This window comes from Falco punctatus (genome assembly GCF_963210335.1).
Source record: "Falco punctatus genome assembly, chromosome: 1".
In the NCBI taxonomy this organism is placed as follows: domain Eukaryota; kingdom Metazoa; phylum Chordata; class Aves; order Falconiformes; family Falconidae; genus Falco; species Falco punctatus.
In genome coordinates, this window is record NC_137580.1 from 25221617 (window position 1) to 25239533 (window position 17917).

Consider the following 17917-nt stretch of genomic DNA (forward strand, 5'->3'; position numbering starts at 1 on the left):
CAAGCTCACGGTCTGAGAATGCAAGAGTCACTGTGTCCTCCCAGGGATTTGGTGATGACCTCAGCCCTGACGCATTTAGCCCACCGACAGACACCCAGGATGGCAAGATCTCCAGTTGCCACAGTAGTAATTTGGCAGTCGTGGGTAGCAAGGAAATGGCATGTGGGCGGTTTGTGTCCCTCCTACCACAGGGTGCTGTCCCTCGGACTCCCCTCTCTTTACTGATGGAGTGATGCCCATCCTCCCTTGCAGATTTTTGCCTGCAATGCATCAGGGAGTCACTGTTTCCAGCACGAGAGCTCAGGGGTCATTCAGAGGCTGCCTTTACACCCCACTCACAGCACCAAAGGTCTGGCTCCCGGGATTGCTGGGCGATGGACAGCTGGTTTGCCAGCACCGGTGAGCACTGGGATGGCTAGATGGGTACATCTTGCCTGGTGGCTGCAGGCAAAGCCCAGTCAGTCTGAAAAACCTTGCAGACACACGGGGTGGGACTTCAGGGAAGGGTTGCGGGGATGAGAGCAACCACCCCAGCAGGGCTAAGGGCACAGGCACAACGGCTCTGCCTCTGCAATATTGACTCTGCATTTAGCAGTGGGGATGGGACAGAGCCTGTGGGAAAATTGCTTTTGCAGAGGCATTTCTGAAGTTGAGTGTGGGCCCGCCTGGTGTTATAGGTCAGTAACACCCCAAGCAGCCTCAGCTCCTTCTTTCATTTCTTTCCAAAACATTTAATGTGTTTACCTACTATGTTGCTTAAGTGTAGTGCGTAACACCTGTGAAATGAAGAATTTGGCATTCATAGGGGTTACGATATTTGAAACACGACTCTTGAATTGATGCTGTATGGCCATTTCTGAACTTTTGTATGGTCTTGTGCATTTTTTTCAGTTCAGCTCCTTCTTTTAAATGTTTTTTTATTTTTATTTTATTTGCCACCACTTTGCTAATGTGGGGGGAATATGGTTTTCTGCCTGCAATGCTTAGTGACCTATTTCATGCATGCTAAAACAATACATCTTTAAATCCTAAAATAATTTAAGTGCAGTCAAATGACACTGAATTTTCTCTCTTTTTAGATAGAAACACAATAGGTTCTAGGAAACTTGAGCAAGCTTGGGAATAACTTTCTGGATTTAAGAATGAATGAAATCGTTCATTATGAGTGAAGCAGATGTATCTTGAATAAAGATTTCAGAAGACCCTGGGCAGGGGCAGAAAGGCACAAATTCTGTTAGCAAAAGCTTGTACATTAAAGAGGTCCCTGGGACAAATAAATCCATCCTGCCCTTCTGTAACTCAGAACAGTATCATCCAAGTGAGAGGGAACAGAGACAACAATCTCCCTGTCAGGCAGCTGGTTTTGATGCAAATACTGCTCACTACCAGGTTCTCCTCTCAGTGCCTGCTCTCCAGCACTACTACAAAACCAGTTTACTTCGCCTGCTGTAGCTGAATTACCTCTCACTGTGGCAAGGGAATGGAGCTGAGCTCTACACTTTGAGGAAAGCCTTGGGTGGTGGAGACCAAAGTGTCTTGCATTTGCCACCTCCGCGTTCCTCCCTCCCCATTCGAAGCAGACCTCTGCTCCCGCTGAAACCTCCTGGGAGAAGCCCACAGGCAGGGGGGAGCCATGCAGACACTGGTGTGCCGGTGATGTTGAACAGCCTTTCAGCAGTGTAATGAGACCTCGTCAGCAAAGCACGGCTCATGCGAGCAAGGATACATGAATCCAACTCAAAGGAGAGATCCCATTTTGCTTCAGAGGGGTAGAGTGCACCTCCACGCAGTCAAACCTGGGCAGACCCAGCATGCCAGGACAGCATTGTGGCATGCCAATGTAAGCTGGTTTCTGTCCAAGGACTTCAAGAATAGGGTTTTTCCTACATGAAGGCAAACCGACCTACAGAAGGAAATGAGACTGTGCCTAGGAAACCTCCTTCACAGTGTGAATGTGCAATCTTTATGCAAACAAGACCTTACTCATACAGTGTCTCAGCAGTCCTCTCCTGGGAAAGTGCTGGCCCCACGCTCCAGCCCACCGGGAACACACACAACACAGGAGGAAAAGGGGACACGAGGTGTGCTGCCCCCACAGGTCTTACTGGTGGATGGACGTGTGTGACTGGATGCTGCCTTGCAAAGCACTCGCTCACTGATCCCGCTCCAGCACATTGAAATGAATGGCCAAACTGCCAAGACTGAGTTATTCCAGCGGCACCTTTTTAGTTTGTCAAATTTCATGCTTATTTGCTAGCACCCTGGTGCAATTAAAGGCAGCCGACGTCACGAGGGCAACAGCACTTGTAGCCAAAAGCAGGCACAATGGGATTTCCAAGGAAGCATAACAAACATGCCTGTGAAATAAGAGTGCTCTCCTGCACTTCTTTGCTTCCTCATGGCCTGTGAAAAAAACAAAATCCAGAGCGATCTACGTAATCATTGTTGTGCGTATGAAGGCTTGCCTGGGCTTTGTCCTAGGGAAAAAATCTAGCTTTGGCAAAGGTGAGAGGAAAGGAGTTTCTAATTGCTGTAGGCTTCTCTTTGTGATTCATTGTTTCTTCACATACGAAATGACTTCAAATAGGTAAAGAAAATTTGCCACCTGATGCACCGATGGGAAGGCACTAGGCAAAAAACTCAGCTGGGGTAAGGCAGTACCAGATGCCCTCCTCTTCCTGATGGGGTGAATCAAAAGTAAAACCATTCACATCAGGGGAAATACTGTGAGTCTTGCTTATGCTGAAGACCCTTTGCTCTGCTCCAGCTGCAGGGAGCTTAACAAGGCAAACCTGCACACGACTTGGACTGCCAGTAAAGGGTCCCTCCGACAGCCAGGCAAAGGGCTTTTTGTGGGGAGCAGGTGGTCAGCTCCAGACAAAAGTCATATTGGCTCAGAGAAGAATCAAGAACTTTTGTGCACCATTTCTGCTGTTTGCCCCTGCCAGGCCTGAATCTGACCTTTGCCTCATCCTGCCACTGTTAATCTAAGATCAGTAAGAGTCGGGGGCTCTGGATCCACTTGCTGTCAGGCAGGGGACAGACAGAGTGTGTGACCCCCCGTTGGCTGTGGTAGACATGAGAGCAGGGGAATTGTGTTTATTCCTAAATTTGTCTTCGATTCTCATGTCAGGTGATAGGACTTGAGTGCCAACACACACAGCGGAGAGGAGAAACGGGCATGCAGTGACAAAACAGCAGCTCCCCTCTCATGCCATGAACTCTGCGAGACAAAAAGTGTTCCGTTTGGATGGGAGAGGATGCTCCTTGGCCGAGGGCATTTCCCCGGGGTTCCTGCAGGGGACGGATCCAGGCAGCTCACAGCACTTTCCTGCTGAGATGCAATCCTTTCACACAGGAGGACGCCCACGCTCTGTTCATCGGTGTGTGTTTACCTGCCTCACCAGCTGCTCAACTTGGGAACCAGGCTGAAAAAAAATTGTGCAAGGGAGATTTTAAAGTAAAAAGCTAAGAGTTTAGCTGCACTTCCAGGAGAAAATTCCCAAACAAACTTCACATGCTTTATTTCTCTACTACTCTGGACACTATTGGGAATAACATGCAACACAGAAGGAAAACATCACGCTATTTCTATCACACATTCCCAGTCCTCATGTGAGGCTGCAGTCCCTCAAGATGTGCAGTACTATATCATTTACTCACATGTTATGTGCTTTCAAATTACTTGTAGTATGCATCTCCAAGGTGACTTCATACCCAAGCCACTAAGGTGAGGGAAGGGGGATATAACAAACTCAGTTATTCAAACCACCCGCTGCAGCTGTCACTGGCTCCAACATGCTTTAGGTCAGCCAGACTTTCATGGCCAAGATCCTCTTAGGGGATCCTTAAAGGTAACCCAAATTGTTGCCGCCCCATCTGTATAGAGATGATCTCAAGAAAGCTTGCCTTGCCTTGTAACTATAAAAGATTGTGCCTCTGCTGTTAAAACTAGCTATTGTATTTACCCTGATTGTAGTATGCAATGCGCCTTAAAAAGAAGGCTGCAGTCAGCATGTACAGTAATTAAAAATCATCTGTGCCTACAGAAATTTACTTTAATATAGCAAGCAAAAAGGTGGCTGTCCAGAAGCTGCATGGAATGAAGAAAACAAAAGCTAATGTTCCAAGTATTGGAGGTAACAACGTCTCAGCTTTTAAAAGCACCATGCAGTGGCATTTTGGTTTATGGAGGCTTATTTTTTAATACAAAGATTTCTGCTCTGGCTCTTTTTCAGCTCAATCTCTAAGGCACTGGAGGAAAAAAAGCCTTAATTTGCCCAAGTATAGACATCATTTTTGCAACAGCCTCTGTGTGCATAATTGTACACAAAGTCAAGTGCATTCTGTTAACTTTACAGTAGTCATGCAGCTTTTGCTGCCTTGAGTGCAGCTCCACATTTAAGTATTTTTTCCTCTTCTTTTTAGAATAAGTACTTTTGGAGCACTTGTAGAATGATCTGGTAGCTACACATAGCTTTGGAAAGCGATGTGCTGGGTTCTCTGTAGGGACTGTGCTGGGCTGCAATCCTGGAAACATTATAAAGAGAGGTGATCTGGTGATTTTGCCCATCTAACAATGACATGGTATGCTGAATATATAAAATAATGTGCAGTGCAGGTGAAACACTACCGTATTGAAGGTAAAGGGCCATGGTGATGTTGCTGGGTAAACCAGTGTAACAGCACTGACTGCAACAGCTGAGCCCTGGCCTCAGTTTCTTTAGGGATTCCTGTCTAAAGCACCTACCCCCTTCTGTCCTGTGGGGCCAGGCAAGAATCATCAGGAGGGTGATTTTGCATGGGGGTATGGTGGGGAGCCTGCCTCAGCTCCCCATATGGTTAGGGACATGGGGCATATGGGTTAGTCCATGAGTCCTCACTCGCCTGAGAGTCCTGGGGAAGTTTTCTGCAAATTGCCTGAGGAAATGGAAGAAAAGGCAGTGATTTTCAGTGCTCTCCAGCGTGGCAGGATATAGTATTAGAGAAGGAGATTGTTAGCTGAGGGACAGCTCCCCATCCTAGTGTAAATCCAGTATTGCTTCATGCAGCTTCAGGCCCTTACAATTACTGCTGGGAACAGGATCTGCCCCTGAGCATTTGCAAATTGAGCCATTGCACAAAAATGAGTGGGTGAGCGCTGGAGGATGTGTTTGGTCAAACAAAAGCTGCTCAGTGCATGCTGTGTGGAAAACAGAGCGGTCGAAGCCCAGGGCAGCATGCTAACAGCAGGCAGCTTCCCAAAAAAACTCCTAGCACGTGGCAGTGCTGCTGTCCCGGACAGGCTTGCAACATGTTCCCCACCACCGAAGCAAAACTGAGCCCGACATGTCCTGCTCAGCTGTAGTGCCAGTGAGCAGGCAACAACATGAGCCACGGCATGGCTCAGGATGTCTTGCAAATTATCATTGCCTGCCATTCATGAAAGCCTGTGGAAAGCAAGTGCAAAAATCCCTTCACTGCAGATCGGTAGCATTAAGCTCCTTAGCACCACTGCATGTTTCATCAGGTTAAGCAGGGATGCTTGGGGTTGCTGGAGTTTATGTTGCCTGGGAAGGCATCCCTTAGATATTCAAGGGGACTGTTTTTCATTTGTGCTGATATAAACAAGAGAAAAATCCAGACCTTGTCATCATGGGGGCCAGCCGATTCTGTCTTTTTTGCTTTTCTCTTTAGACATCCTTAGAAAGATTTTGCAGTCAAATGTGGAGTGACTGAAAACACATGCCACCAGGCAAGAGTTCCCCAGGATGAACAGCTGATGCATAAATTGCATAAATTCCCTTCCTGGACAAGTTTTGCTCAAGCAATCCCTGCTTCAGTCTAAGTCTCAGTGAAAGGAGTGGAGCACAGGGAAAATGGCACCATCTTAGAACAAAATTATCTGCTGAGGGCTTTCGCAGCAGGGATGTGTGGCCATCGGAACATCTGTGTATCTCAGAGGCTAGCAAAATCTGTACCAGTTTCCAGAAAGGCAGTATCTGGGCCTTTCACCTTCCCTCCTCCCCGACACCCCAGCTACGCATCTACATCCTCTTATTACAGCAATCTTGATTTACATCATCAGGAACTGGAGTCACACATGCCTCACTTCAAAGCTCCCTCCCTGCCTGTGAGGGAGCTGCTGATAGCAGAAGATACTGGTGTCTACAGATCACAAGTCAAGTGAAAGTCTGGTGAGCTGCCCAGACAGACACCGCTCTGCTTTGAGTCATTACCCTTTTCCACCTGTTCTCAACTGTATGGATGAGAAAGGATAACTCATGTTCAAACACCCAGGTCAGCTGTGCCCGCCCCTGCAAAATAAACATTTGATGTCAGTGAAGAAAATTAATGGGCAGGTATTTCAGATATTTCCTTTCCCTTCACGCATTTCTCAGGGGTTTTATCAAAAGTAAAGAGAGTGAATAGCAAGATTGCAGTTGGCACTCGGACTCTTCTGGAAGACATGATGCCCAAGCACGCTCCACCAAGGCCAGGCAGCTGTTGGCATTGACGTGGCTTCACCTCCATGAGTCCCTGCCTATGCCCCTGATTGCCGTGGAGGGGCTGGGGAAGGCACAGGCTGTCTGCTGGCCACCCCACCCGGGGTGAGAGCAGGGTAGCTCTTCACTCTGGCCTCAGGGTCAGAACAGAAGAAAATATAATATTAAAAAATAATATAAAAAAATAAAGCAGACAATGCACTGCTCCCCAGCAGGAAACACAGCCACAATCATCCCTGGGACATTTTCTAGAGGCAAACTTGGGAGAAGAGAGGCAGACCAATGGAGAGAAATCTCCCCTCCGATGTGGCCATGGTGCTGTATTCCACAGATGCAGACAGAGACCAGAGGGGGAAAATGTTGGCACCAATGCCACCTGTGCTGGGTGCTGTCGGGTGCTCTCTGAGCCTGGGCTGCGCTGAAGGTTTTCAGGGCTAGCAAAAAGATGGTCAAGGCATGGGAAGGACCAGCCTGGCTCCCGAGGTATTTGTTTCCAACAGCAAGAACAGGGTAGCGTAACACCGGCCCAACTCCTCCCACTGGGAAACAAGGTCTGGCTCAGGGCAGACGCCAAGGAAAGGCTCTGACTGTGCCCATGTGCGCAGCTGGCTGCACAGCCTCCCTGCTAATCTGTAAGGTGTGCCCTGTTGGGCTCTCCAGCCTTTGGGGAAGCTTCCTGTCCTCTGCGACTGACATGGTGGACCAGCCAGAGCGGGCAAGGGCACTTTGAGCAGCAGTCGCAGCCTGGGTGTCCTGCTGGAAAACCCCAGGTGCTGCCGGGAGCGGTGGCTCAGTAGGTGGCACTCTGCATCCACGGGGAGCCAGCACCTTCATAAAGGTGAGCCCTGCCCTTGCCGGCCCAGCAACCCGCCCCACCGGCCCAGCCACAGTGGGGCAGCGCACAGGGGTAAGCCTTGCAGCCCCCTCGAGGCTTCTCCTCCTGTCACCGCTCCTGGGGACATCTTCTGGGAGCTCAGCCTGAGGGCAGAGTCCAAGTACTCTTCCAGCCCTGGAAGAAAGCCACAGCCAAGCTCAGTGCCTCCTCCCCGACAGCAGACAGCACGGCAGGGGCTTGCAGCGAGATCCCACCCTGAATGTCCTGAAACAAGTGGCCTCTGGAGGCTGTCCTCTCAGAGAGGCAGCCAGGCTTGGATTTGCCAGAATGCCACGATTTAGGAAGAACTCCCCTGATGTCCCGTCTCAACCTCTCCATGCACAACTGGTGGCCATCACCACCTTGCTGCGTTTTCTGAATGCCAGGAGTGGTGCTGGTTGATGCCAGGCTGCCCCTTCATCTTCAAGGAAGCAGGAGCAACAGGAGGAAGTCGGCAAAACGCCTGACAAATTCAAAGCATGCCAAGCCAAATTCCTCGCTGCTGCCAGTCAGTGAGACAGAGCCATTGGCTGGAGGTTTGAGAGAGAACTTAGTGACTCAGGCACTAGATATGCCATGTTTGGTCTCTAAACAGCACAGGTAACACGGGCAATTGCACTTGGGTCATTCAACCTTTCCCTTGCTAAGCTTCTCCTTTCAGTTGCTTAGCAGTTTGCCAAGCGTAGCGCATGGGGCTGAAATTTTCAGTGTTCAGTATATTCCTCAGACTGAGCTTATAAAAAAAAATTAATTGAAAATGCTTCCAGTGAATCTCTGATTCAAAAAACCCGGGAGAAATACTTCGTTTTTACATCTGCAAAAAAAAAAAAAAATCCAGGAGGGAAGCTGGGGTGCCTCACTGAGGAAGCTTGGCATTGAGCAGGGCAGGGAAAGAAAACTCCTAGTTTACTAACCTCCCTTCAGCTATTCTCCTACAACCAACCCCACATTTTGACAGAAGAGACCTGAAACACCAAAGATTCTGCCTTTGGAGAAATTCCACTCACACGTACTTGGTCTCTGCTAATGCCAGGCCCTGGGACTTATGGGGGTCTTGCGGGTAGGGAACTCAGGTCTGAGGGGGAAAGGAGGGGCCCTGGCCCCCAAATGATGGCCGAGCTGTAGCCCAGGAGCTACTCAACGACTGTCTGCCAGTGCTGCAGCTGGACCGAGCACTCTCAGTCCCAGGGCTGCAGCGGCCAAGCAGGATTTGTCTTTTTTCTGCTGCAGACACTTTGAGAAAAGGCATGGAAACAGAGGAAACAATGATACAAAACCCCAGCAGTGAAGCCGTCGCCTAATGACAAAGGGGCTGATGGAGGTCTGTGGGGGCTCCCTGTGGCAGGTTAATTCCGAGCGACAGATTTGGCAACTTCTTTTTCAGCGCTCTTGGGCATTGCTTCTTGGGATTGGCGTGACCCGGCAAAGACAGCACTGGGAGCCACATTATCCTCCTTTGGCGTGAGTGGAAGAGGGGGAAAAGGTTTAATGACTGAGCAACTTGGATCCCAGCCACCTCGAGTAAAGGCTCTGCCAGCTTCCCGAGCTGTGAGTAGCATTCCAGCCCCTCTCAATTAGGAGGTCACCCAGATGCTCCTCTCCCCATGCTCGGGCCGCATTGCCACTGTGGCCCTCCCACCCAGCCACAGTGACAGGAGCAAGGGGACACGGCTTCCTTCACCCTGGCCCCCTCGCAGGCCTTTTCTGCGTTCCCACCCTACACCGGCACATTACAACCCACTGCCCTCATGCTTCTCCCCAAAACACCGGTCTGCTTCACGCTGCCTTACGCAATGGCCCAGGTGAGGCGGCCGTGGCCTGGCACCTCCGCTAAGGGGTGGCAATTACCAGGCGAGGTGCCCCCAAGGATCGCATTTGCCTCAGCCTGGATGCATGCCCACTTGCCTTCCTGCTCCTTACTCAGCCATTACTCACACACCGCTCAGGAGAACGCGCAGGACTGAGGCTAACAGGCCCATCACCTGGTTTAATGCTGCCTCGACAGACTCTCCCCTCGGAGGAGCCGGGGCACAGCATGGCGGCGAGGAGCCGGCGGGTAGTGCCGGCGCCCCCGCCCCGCCGCCGGGCCGGCCGCAGCCCCCCCGCAGCCCCCCCGCCGCCCCCTCCCCGCGGCCCCTCCGCAGCGCCCACCGTGGCGGCAGCACCGCGCCTGCGCCGCCGCCCGCCCTCACCTGCCGGGCCCGCCCCGGCCCGGCCCGCCCCGCTGACGCCGCTCCTCGGCCGGCGGCCGCCTATAAAGCGGGCGGCGGCGGCGGGCGGCTCCTCATGGAGCGCTGCGCATCGCCGCCGCCCGCCGCGACACCCGTCACCGTCGCCGCCCGCCCCGGACCGCCAATGCGCGCTGTGGCGCTGATCGCCGCGCTGGCCGTGCTGGCAGGTGCGTGCGGGGCCGGCGGGAGGGGAGGGGAGCGGGGCGGCTGAGGGGCCGGGGGCGGGGGGCGTTGCGCGGCAGCGGCGCTCGGGTCGCCCCCTGCCCACGGCGCCGTTTCTCCTCGCAGCCTGCCGGTCTGTCGCCGGCTCCTCGCTCAACGGCACGGAGCCGGAGCGGCGCGGGGGCGCTGGCCCGCGGCAGACCGAGGCCCGCGAAGGCGAGGCCGTGCCGGGTCCCGACTACGAGGAGGATGAGGAGTACGAGGAAGCGCTGCCCGTCCACCAGTACATCGTAGACGACTTGATCCGAGGTGAGCCGGTGGCCCTCCGGGGGACTGCTGTGAGGGGGGCCCCTCCGTGCCGGGCCCGGGGGTGGCTGCGGGCCCTGCCTCCTGTCTGCTCACCGGCTGCGTGGCTGCCGCGCTTGCAGGGCACGGGGTGAGCAGTCCTTCAGCTCGAAGCGCTGCCTTCGAAGCGGGCTGCCATGAGTGGTGACAGTGTGAGTGTGTGGGGGCTGTGGCTTAGCTGGTGGCCTGCTGGACCACCGACTTGGTAAACCTGAGGGCTGTGAGGCGCAGCGGCCTCCCGCTTGATGTGGGAGCTTCGGTGGTGTTTATGGGTGCTGTGTGACCCTAAAGGCGGGTTTACATCAGACTGTCTCTTTTGCAGCAGGAGGTTTCTGGGTGTTTTCTCATGATGGTTTATTTGGGTTGGACTTGACTAAAACTTCCTGGGAAAGCAAACACTTATACCCCTTAAGTGGCTGCAGGAAAGCTTGTTAAGCATCTTTCAGGCAATGCTTCACTGTCGATAGCTATTGTGTGAGCTTCTTGTCACTTGCCAAGCTGTGAGGAGATCAGAATAGCCCACCTGACCATGGGGATAGGAGGGTTTCACTGCTTCTGTCCTAAGCACAGTTGTAATACAAGCCAGGTACCTACAACCAACTTGAACCTCAGTCGATGTTTAGGAGGCTGGTGCTGTTGCCCTCTAGGGTGGGTCTGGCTACTGGGTTTTTTCTGCAGAAACACCCCGAGATTTGAATCTGAAGGACCTCTTAAGTGAAGGGGGAGTCATACTCCAGATGCTCAGTCTAGGGAATTTGTGGACCCTTGGTGAAGTTTTTCATGAGTTGAAGACCTCCGGGGAAACTGGAATGTCAGAGTTACTGAGCAGTTTGGCCTGTGAAACTACTGGCTTGGTGACTTAAGTGTTGTATAACTGCACAGAAACCAGAATTGCTACCAAAGGTGACTGGTTTGTAGACCAGCTCTTCTACTTGGCATGAAGTTTATCTGTGGAGCCTTCAAGCTGTTATGATTCAACTGCAGATCGCTTTCCTGGCTGTGCAGCTTGCAGACAGGGACACTGAGATCAAACTGATGAGCTGAGCCTGAAAGAGGGAGGAATGGGGATGGCCTCAATTATGGAAGTGTGAACCTAAATGTCGACTCGGACCGGACAGAGCCAGGGCCTCAGCTGTCAGTAGCAAGCTCACACTTCCAGGGACAGGAAACCTTGCTGCAGGAACAGTGTTCCTTGTTTACATATTAATATAGCTTATACCATTTGAATCAGACTTCTGGTTGCTGAAGGCGTTTTTACTTTTAAGTAACTTCAAGCCAGGCTTGTTGCTCTAGAAGTGAAAATGATCAGTGTCTAGACAACAGTGAATTACACCTTGTTTCTTTGTGCAGGCTCTTCTGTCACTAGAAATTCAGGGTTATGAAGTAGTCGGATCCAGTTGCGTCCTGTTGTGGTGACTGCCTATATGCATAGTGCTCTGGGTAAAATAATACTACTCCCAAGATTATTTTCATTAGGTCTGCAGTGTACAATAGAGAAATTGAAGAGTATTGTAAATAGCATTACTGTTCTAATTCACCTAGTTAACTGTTTGCTCCTGGATAGCACAGTATTGCACAGAGAAGGCTTGACCAGCTGGCTCTAAAACAGTGCTGTCAAGCTTTGATTGTGCACGGAGCAGCTATGGAGCCTATGACCCTTAATCAGTGACTGGCTTTAGCTCATTCTCCCTAGCGAAAGGAAGATGATTGCCCTTGCTTAAATCCAAAGGCATTTTAAACCACACTCTTCTAGAGGTTTGTCTTAATTGAGATAATGAGGGGCAACAGTAAGCGGCAGAACAAATAACCTGACTCTTGCAGCCTGTCCTGCCTTCACTCCTCTGGTGCACTTGGCCTCTTTCTGAAAGTAGGAGAACTGGAAACAAACTATCTTCTGCTGAAGATGGCACTGCAGGTTGTTTGGGAGAAACAAGTATGCTAACTGGGGTGGCGAGCTGTCTTGCCTCTGCAAGTGCCCAGGACTATCTAGTGAGTATAATGCCTTTCATCACTGATGCAAATGGAGAGTTTAGAGTGATGGAGGCTGTTACCTTTGTATTCGAGGCGATGTGTAACTGTGGATGGCTTGGCTCAGTGTGAACTCAAGTGTTCTTTACAGGTCTTTGAACCTGTACAGTTTGACTCAAGTGTCTTAGGCTGTGATATGCTGCAGTCCTTCAACTCTGCTGCTCTTCATCTCTGGTGGCTCTCTTGGCTCATGTGCGTGTGCTGCTTTTGGTCTGCATTGCTCAGGACTTACTGGTGGCAGAGTTGCACCTAGTGCGCTTCTAAGCTTGCTGCCTTTGTTCTGGGTGTGAAATGCCCAGCTGCGTGATGCTTGCTGGTCACAGGTTCTCCTGCAGTGACCATCCCCCAACCCCTCACCAAATTCTGTAACTCAGTCTTCAGAATCTGTCTTTTTAGCATGTCTAGACTGAGCCATCTTGTCTCTTTTTCAGTTGAACCTGTAGTTAAACCCAAGCCAACAAAGAGGGGGGGTGAGAAGAATGCCGGCAAATCAAGAAGGAAGAAAAACAAAGGGAAAAACAAAAAGAAAGGGACTCCCTGTGAAATGGAGTACAAAAACTTTTGCATCCATGGTGAATGCATATACCTAGAACATCTCCAGATGGTGACCTGCAAGTAAGTTACTTGTACCTTGTGAGTTAGGTGTGATTGGCATGAGCCAGTGGCATACGAGGGCTTGGAGGGAAAAAATCAGTGTCAGCTTGGCATAGATCCATCTCCTGCCATATTTTGACTGAGAATCTTTCTGCCATGTAAATTAAGTGATGATGGAATCTGAGGTGCATAACAAGCCACTGAACTCATCAGTTGGTCATAAACTCAAACCAAAAGAATGAAAAGGCGTGTCTTCCTGGAACATCACGCCCAAACTAATCTCAACTTGTTGAAATGCTGACAAACCTTGTGCTAGAGCAGTGACTGCATTTCATGAACATGCTCTGAAGCGAGCATCTTGAGATTCATGGGAAACTCTGAAAATGTCTTAGGTCAGGTTTGAATGTGTGTGGGTGTCCTTGGCTCCAGACAGCACAGGAGCTGATAAGAACTTGTGTTAATGTTTACTTGCAGGTGTCATCAGGATTTTTTTGGTGAGCGCTGTGGTGAACAGTTCATGAAGACTCAAAGGAAGAATGATGTGGCAGACTACTCGAAGACTGTGTTGGTAGTAGTAGCTGTCCTGCTCTCGAGCTTCAGCTTCATTACTGTACTTACCGTTGTGATAATGCAGTAAGTATTATCCTCTTTGTCTAGCTTAAGCATCAGCGGGGCTGGTGTCCAGTAGCCCCAAAAATGTGTGTAGCTCATCTGAAATACCTGTGTGGAAGGCATTCAAAAGGGCTGACTTCTTTGACCAGCTTGGGTAGGTACTGAGGGTAGAAGCAAAGTCTGAGAAGTTCCTAAGTGTCTAAGTGTTCACTTTCTCTTGCTTTTGGCTGTGAACCCTGTATTTTAAAACAAGAGCCTTTTTGCTGTTGCTACAACAAGGAGAGTTACAGTGCTGCAGAACATCAGCAGGAAGTGGAGGAGGAGCATTAATGCTGACACAGCAGCGCCTTCCCTAATCCTCATGGAGAAGCCAGTAAGCCATAATGTAACAACCTCATGCAAGGATATTATCCAGCAGCTGGGTACACAGCTGGAGGGAAGGAAGTGGTGCTGCAATTGTCCACTTATTAATCGAGGTTGCTGGGCTTAAATACTTACACTGTGGGAAGCAAAAGCTGTCAGTCCCAAATATTGTACTGCTTGCTGTTAAGATGGAGGGAACAACCATTCCAGCTCTACTAACTGCTGACAGTTCAGTGCAGTGGGTGATCAGAATCTGGAGTCCTGTTGTGAATAAATTAAAAGAGCTTTTCTGGGTATGTGTTGCAAGCCATATATTGAACTCTTCTTCGTACCTGCTAAAAAGGAGTGTGCAGCAGCTCATGCCTACCTGTGCCTTTGCTTGTTGCCAGGAGTTTGTGCCGCGTTTAGATATTCAGCACAGGAAGCCAGACTGGCATTTCCTGGGTATTGGAGCAGTACTCCAGTTCTAACACTGCAGCTCCACCACAGTAGGGCTTGGGATATTTTAGGTGAAACTCAAATGTTCAGTCTAATTTTAGATCTTGAAGTACATGAACTGAATTGGCTACATGCTGTATACCCTTTCCTGCAATTCAGGAAACAAGGTGTGCATTTGCCATTTCACTGTTGCTTCATATTTAGATCTGAACTTGAATGATGGGGTGAATGCTTGTTCTCTGAATGCTGCCTTATTCCTTGGTGCTAGGAGAGATAACTAGTTCTGTAGTGCTGTAAGAGCAAATGATCGCTGTTAGTTTCTGGAGTGAGCCATGGAATAGGATTGCGTTTGTTTAATGCTCTGAACCCTCACAAGCTTGAAGCATGTGGTTCATTAATGAGTACCTTCATCCAGAGAAGCTAGACGGTCTGTTTGGAACAGTCACTAGAAAAGATGGGAGAAATTGGGGAAGAAAACATCAGTAAGGATCTTGCTTGTGGTGTGTAAAAGGGACATGTCAAGGGGACAGGGACTTGAGATAATTAAATCTGCAGGGCTTTGCTGTGGGGAGGAGGAAAGCAGTCTGGTCTCTGCAGCCCTTTGCTAAAGCCACCAGGAAATCTGCCTCCTGGTGCTTTGCTCCATTCCTGGGATAAACCCTCTTCATCTTGCTACCTAATCAGGCTTAAGCCAAGAAGCCCTGGCTCTGTGAGGCAAAACTACCAGTGCCTGACTTGGGGGTTCCTTGATTTTTATCATCAGATACTGCTTGATGCTGAAAGCTTAAAAACTGCCTTGCTTGAAGCTTCCTGGTACTGAGGAGTTGCTTTGAGGATTCAAAGGACATAAGTCTAAATGCTTCAGAGGATGTGGGAGCTGGTGGCAACAGGATGAATGTCGGAGTTCAAATTGACCTCTAACTTGCCATAATTCCACAGGGTCAGGAAAAAGTGTCCTCAGTATGAAGAGAAAGAAGAAAGGAAAAAACTTCGACAAGAAAACAGAAATGGCCATGTTGGTGTGTAAATGAAGAGAAAGCAGGTACGGAAGCTGACTTGAAATGCCTTTTAGGCTGGAGTAACCCATATGAGAATTGTGTGTTTTTTGAAGCTAGTGTTTGCTTTTAAAGCTTCAAGTGCTTTGAAACACATGGATTACATGTAAATGACTGGCTCAGGTCTCTGGTTTCCCAAAACCAGAGTTGTGCAAGTTCTTCAACAGCTTTGTTAACTTTCTGGATGCTGTCTTGAAGAAAGTGAAGATAGGAGATAAGTGGACTTAAGAAAAAAAAATATCCCTAACAGCTGGGCAGAGGGCAGGTTTTGTGCAAGAAACCATGGTAAACTTCCATGATAGAAGACAGTGCAGCAGCCAAGTGAGTAGTCATCACCTCTCATGAGAGAAGTACTGAGCTTTTTCATGTCTTCTCTGCTAAGTATCAGGAAGCTTCTGGTGCTCAGAGGCTATAGACCAAGACAAAACTGCCAGTCCTTTGAGCACTCTAGATAGTCTCTCAGTCAAGTTCCTACTGTCATAGCGACTGAGTGCTGAAGCTCCCTGGCCTAGGTGAATCACTCCTGGGAGAAATGTAGTGGATGTTAATGAGCAAGCAAGTCTGTCTCTTGTGAGCAAAAGTGTACCTAACAGCAGGCTCAAGAACCCATGCTGAGTTATACTACAAGCTGAAGGAGGCAACTATAAAGGATAGTCCTGAAGAAGTTCTGGCAGAACTCAGAAGTTCTGCTTTGCCACATGGAAGCTAAAGACCTTGTCCTGCTTTGTCCGGTGGCAATTGGAGAGTTTTGCTCAAAGCTTACTTGAAGCAGAAGATTATCTGGCAGAGCGTCCCCAGGTGTGTGCACTTAACCAACCACCCTTGGGTGTAGGTTTGTGTGGTTCTAGCACAGAATGCTTATGTCTTGGGTAGTGATTAATGTGCCTGGTCTGCCCCTTACAGAGCAGTTCTGATGTGGCCACTGCCAGGCTGCAGGGTACCTCTGGCTACCTGATACATCCACCTGGACACTGTGAGCTGGAGCTGTTGCCACTAAGCCCTGATTCATAAAGACAGAGGCTGCTGCAAGGAGATGTCAACATGCCACTTGCTGCTGAATCGCTTGCTGGGGAGGACAGTTACCGCTACACCTTGGCACAATGATGTGGAAGGAGCTGCCACTATGGGGTAGAGGACCTGCTATCAAGACCTGCTAGAGACTACTGCTACCGAGCCCTCTATCAGTGCTGGAGCTCGAGTCTCTGCTGTTGTGTGGATGGACTTTCTTCTGTTAGCAAGTATCCTTTGGCAGCTCTAACTCTGAGCTTGTCACAGCTTCAAAGAATAGATGGAGGGGAGAAAATAATCCCTTCCCTCTCCCAAAGTGAAAAAGGAAAGAGCTCTGGATGACTTCTCTCCCTAGACCTCAGTGGATGAAAAATCTAAATCTACTGTCACTGTGCTCCCTGTTGATATCAGCTTCAAAGGACTTCATCTCTAGTTCTGACTTGCAGGGTGTTGGTGACAGATCTTTGTCAGCCACACCTGGGTTCTGTTACTGTATGTGTGGAAAGTAATCCCTCTGAATTCAGTAGGACTCATTGTGTGAGTGGAGAGACCATTTGTGTGTGTGCTAGCCTGAGTTAACATTAGTCTCCTCAGGATGCCAAGACAGTAAATGCAAGATCTGAAGCTTTGTATCTGAAGGAAGAGATTCATGCTCAAACAAGCTAATAAGCCTGGACCCATCTGTTGTAAATGCAAAGCTACTTGTTACCCAGATACTTAATGTTGCTTTAAGCAGCACTTAAAATATAAAATGCTTCATATCAGATCCAGTCAGTTGAACTTGACCAAGAACCTGTTCCTTTGAAGAATTAATGCACTGACACTTAGCAATCAGTGGTCTCTTGTGCTCTATGGTCTGGTGCAAAGAACTCAACTTACCTCAATTTTCTGACCCAAGTGTCCTTGGTTTCTTGAACTGTCCGTGCAGTCTTGAGCACAGAGTATTATTTGAGTTCAGTTTCTTCTTGGAAGAGTGAATGTGTTCTGTATAAACAGAGCAGAATTCTTCTGGTAGCAGAGAAACACCATTATTGTCAAGTCATATCTGTAAATGTGTAAATATTTATTACTGTATTTAATATTTAATGTTTCCATAACAAACTTATTTATTTTATAATTAAACTTTTTACATAACCTAATCATGGTAAGATTTTTTTCTTGCTCTTAGGAGTACATGTAAACACTTGAAATTAGAGCTTGGTTTCTCCTCAAAGCAGGAATTTCAACACTTAAGAGCCTGAAGTACAGCTGTGAAGAAATACAGCCATGTGTGAAGTATGAGCTTGGTACTCTCACAGGTGTGCAAGTTGTTTGTAAACAAAATGTGCAAATGCAAGTACCTGTTTCTGTAGGAAGTCCATTTAATTCAACTACAAAGGAGTTGTTTTTTCATTACTGGATCAGGGAGGGGCTAAGTGAGCCACCTCATTGGGAGCAAAATCTCAAGCTGAAGTCTGAGCCAACAAGTAGCCCTTTGCACTGGACTCAGGAGCTGGGAGTATTGAAGAGGGGAGAGCCTTTCATCTCTGTGGTCGGAGAGAATTTGGACAGTGGCTTGAAACTTGGTCTTAAGTAAATGATGAAAAGCAGGATAGCCTCAGATTAGTGACTCCTGAAACAAAAAGGTAGCCTTGGCTTCTACACTATACCTTGTATTTCTTTTTCTTCCTGGATGGCCTTCAGTGTGTGCTGATGTTTTCCCTAAACATTTCCAGCAGTGAG

At 49.1% G+C, this 17917-nt stretch overlaps 1 protein-coding gene across 1 annotated transcript; it reads left to right on the forward strand.

The window, feature by feature from the left end:
• The first annotated feature begins 210 nt into the window (after positions 1-210).
• AREG (amphiregulin) lies at positions 211-17334 on the forward strand. Its single transcript, XM_080409354.1, has 6 exons — positions 211-9757; positions 9879-10061; positions 12557-12740; positions 13194-13352; positions 15072-15174; positions 16091-17334. Exons 1-5 carry the CDS (start codon positions 9253-9255, stop codon positions 15157-15159), a joined length of 1119 nt encoding a protein of 372 aa, XP_080265480.1. The 5' UTR covers positions 211-9252; the 3' UTR covers positions 15160-15174; positions 16091-17334.
• Positions 17335-17917: the final 583 nt, after the last annotated feature.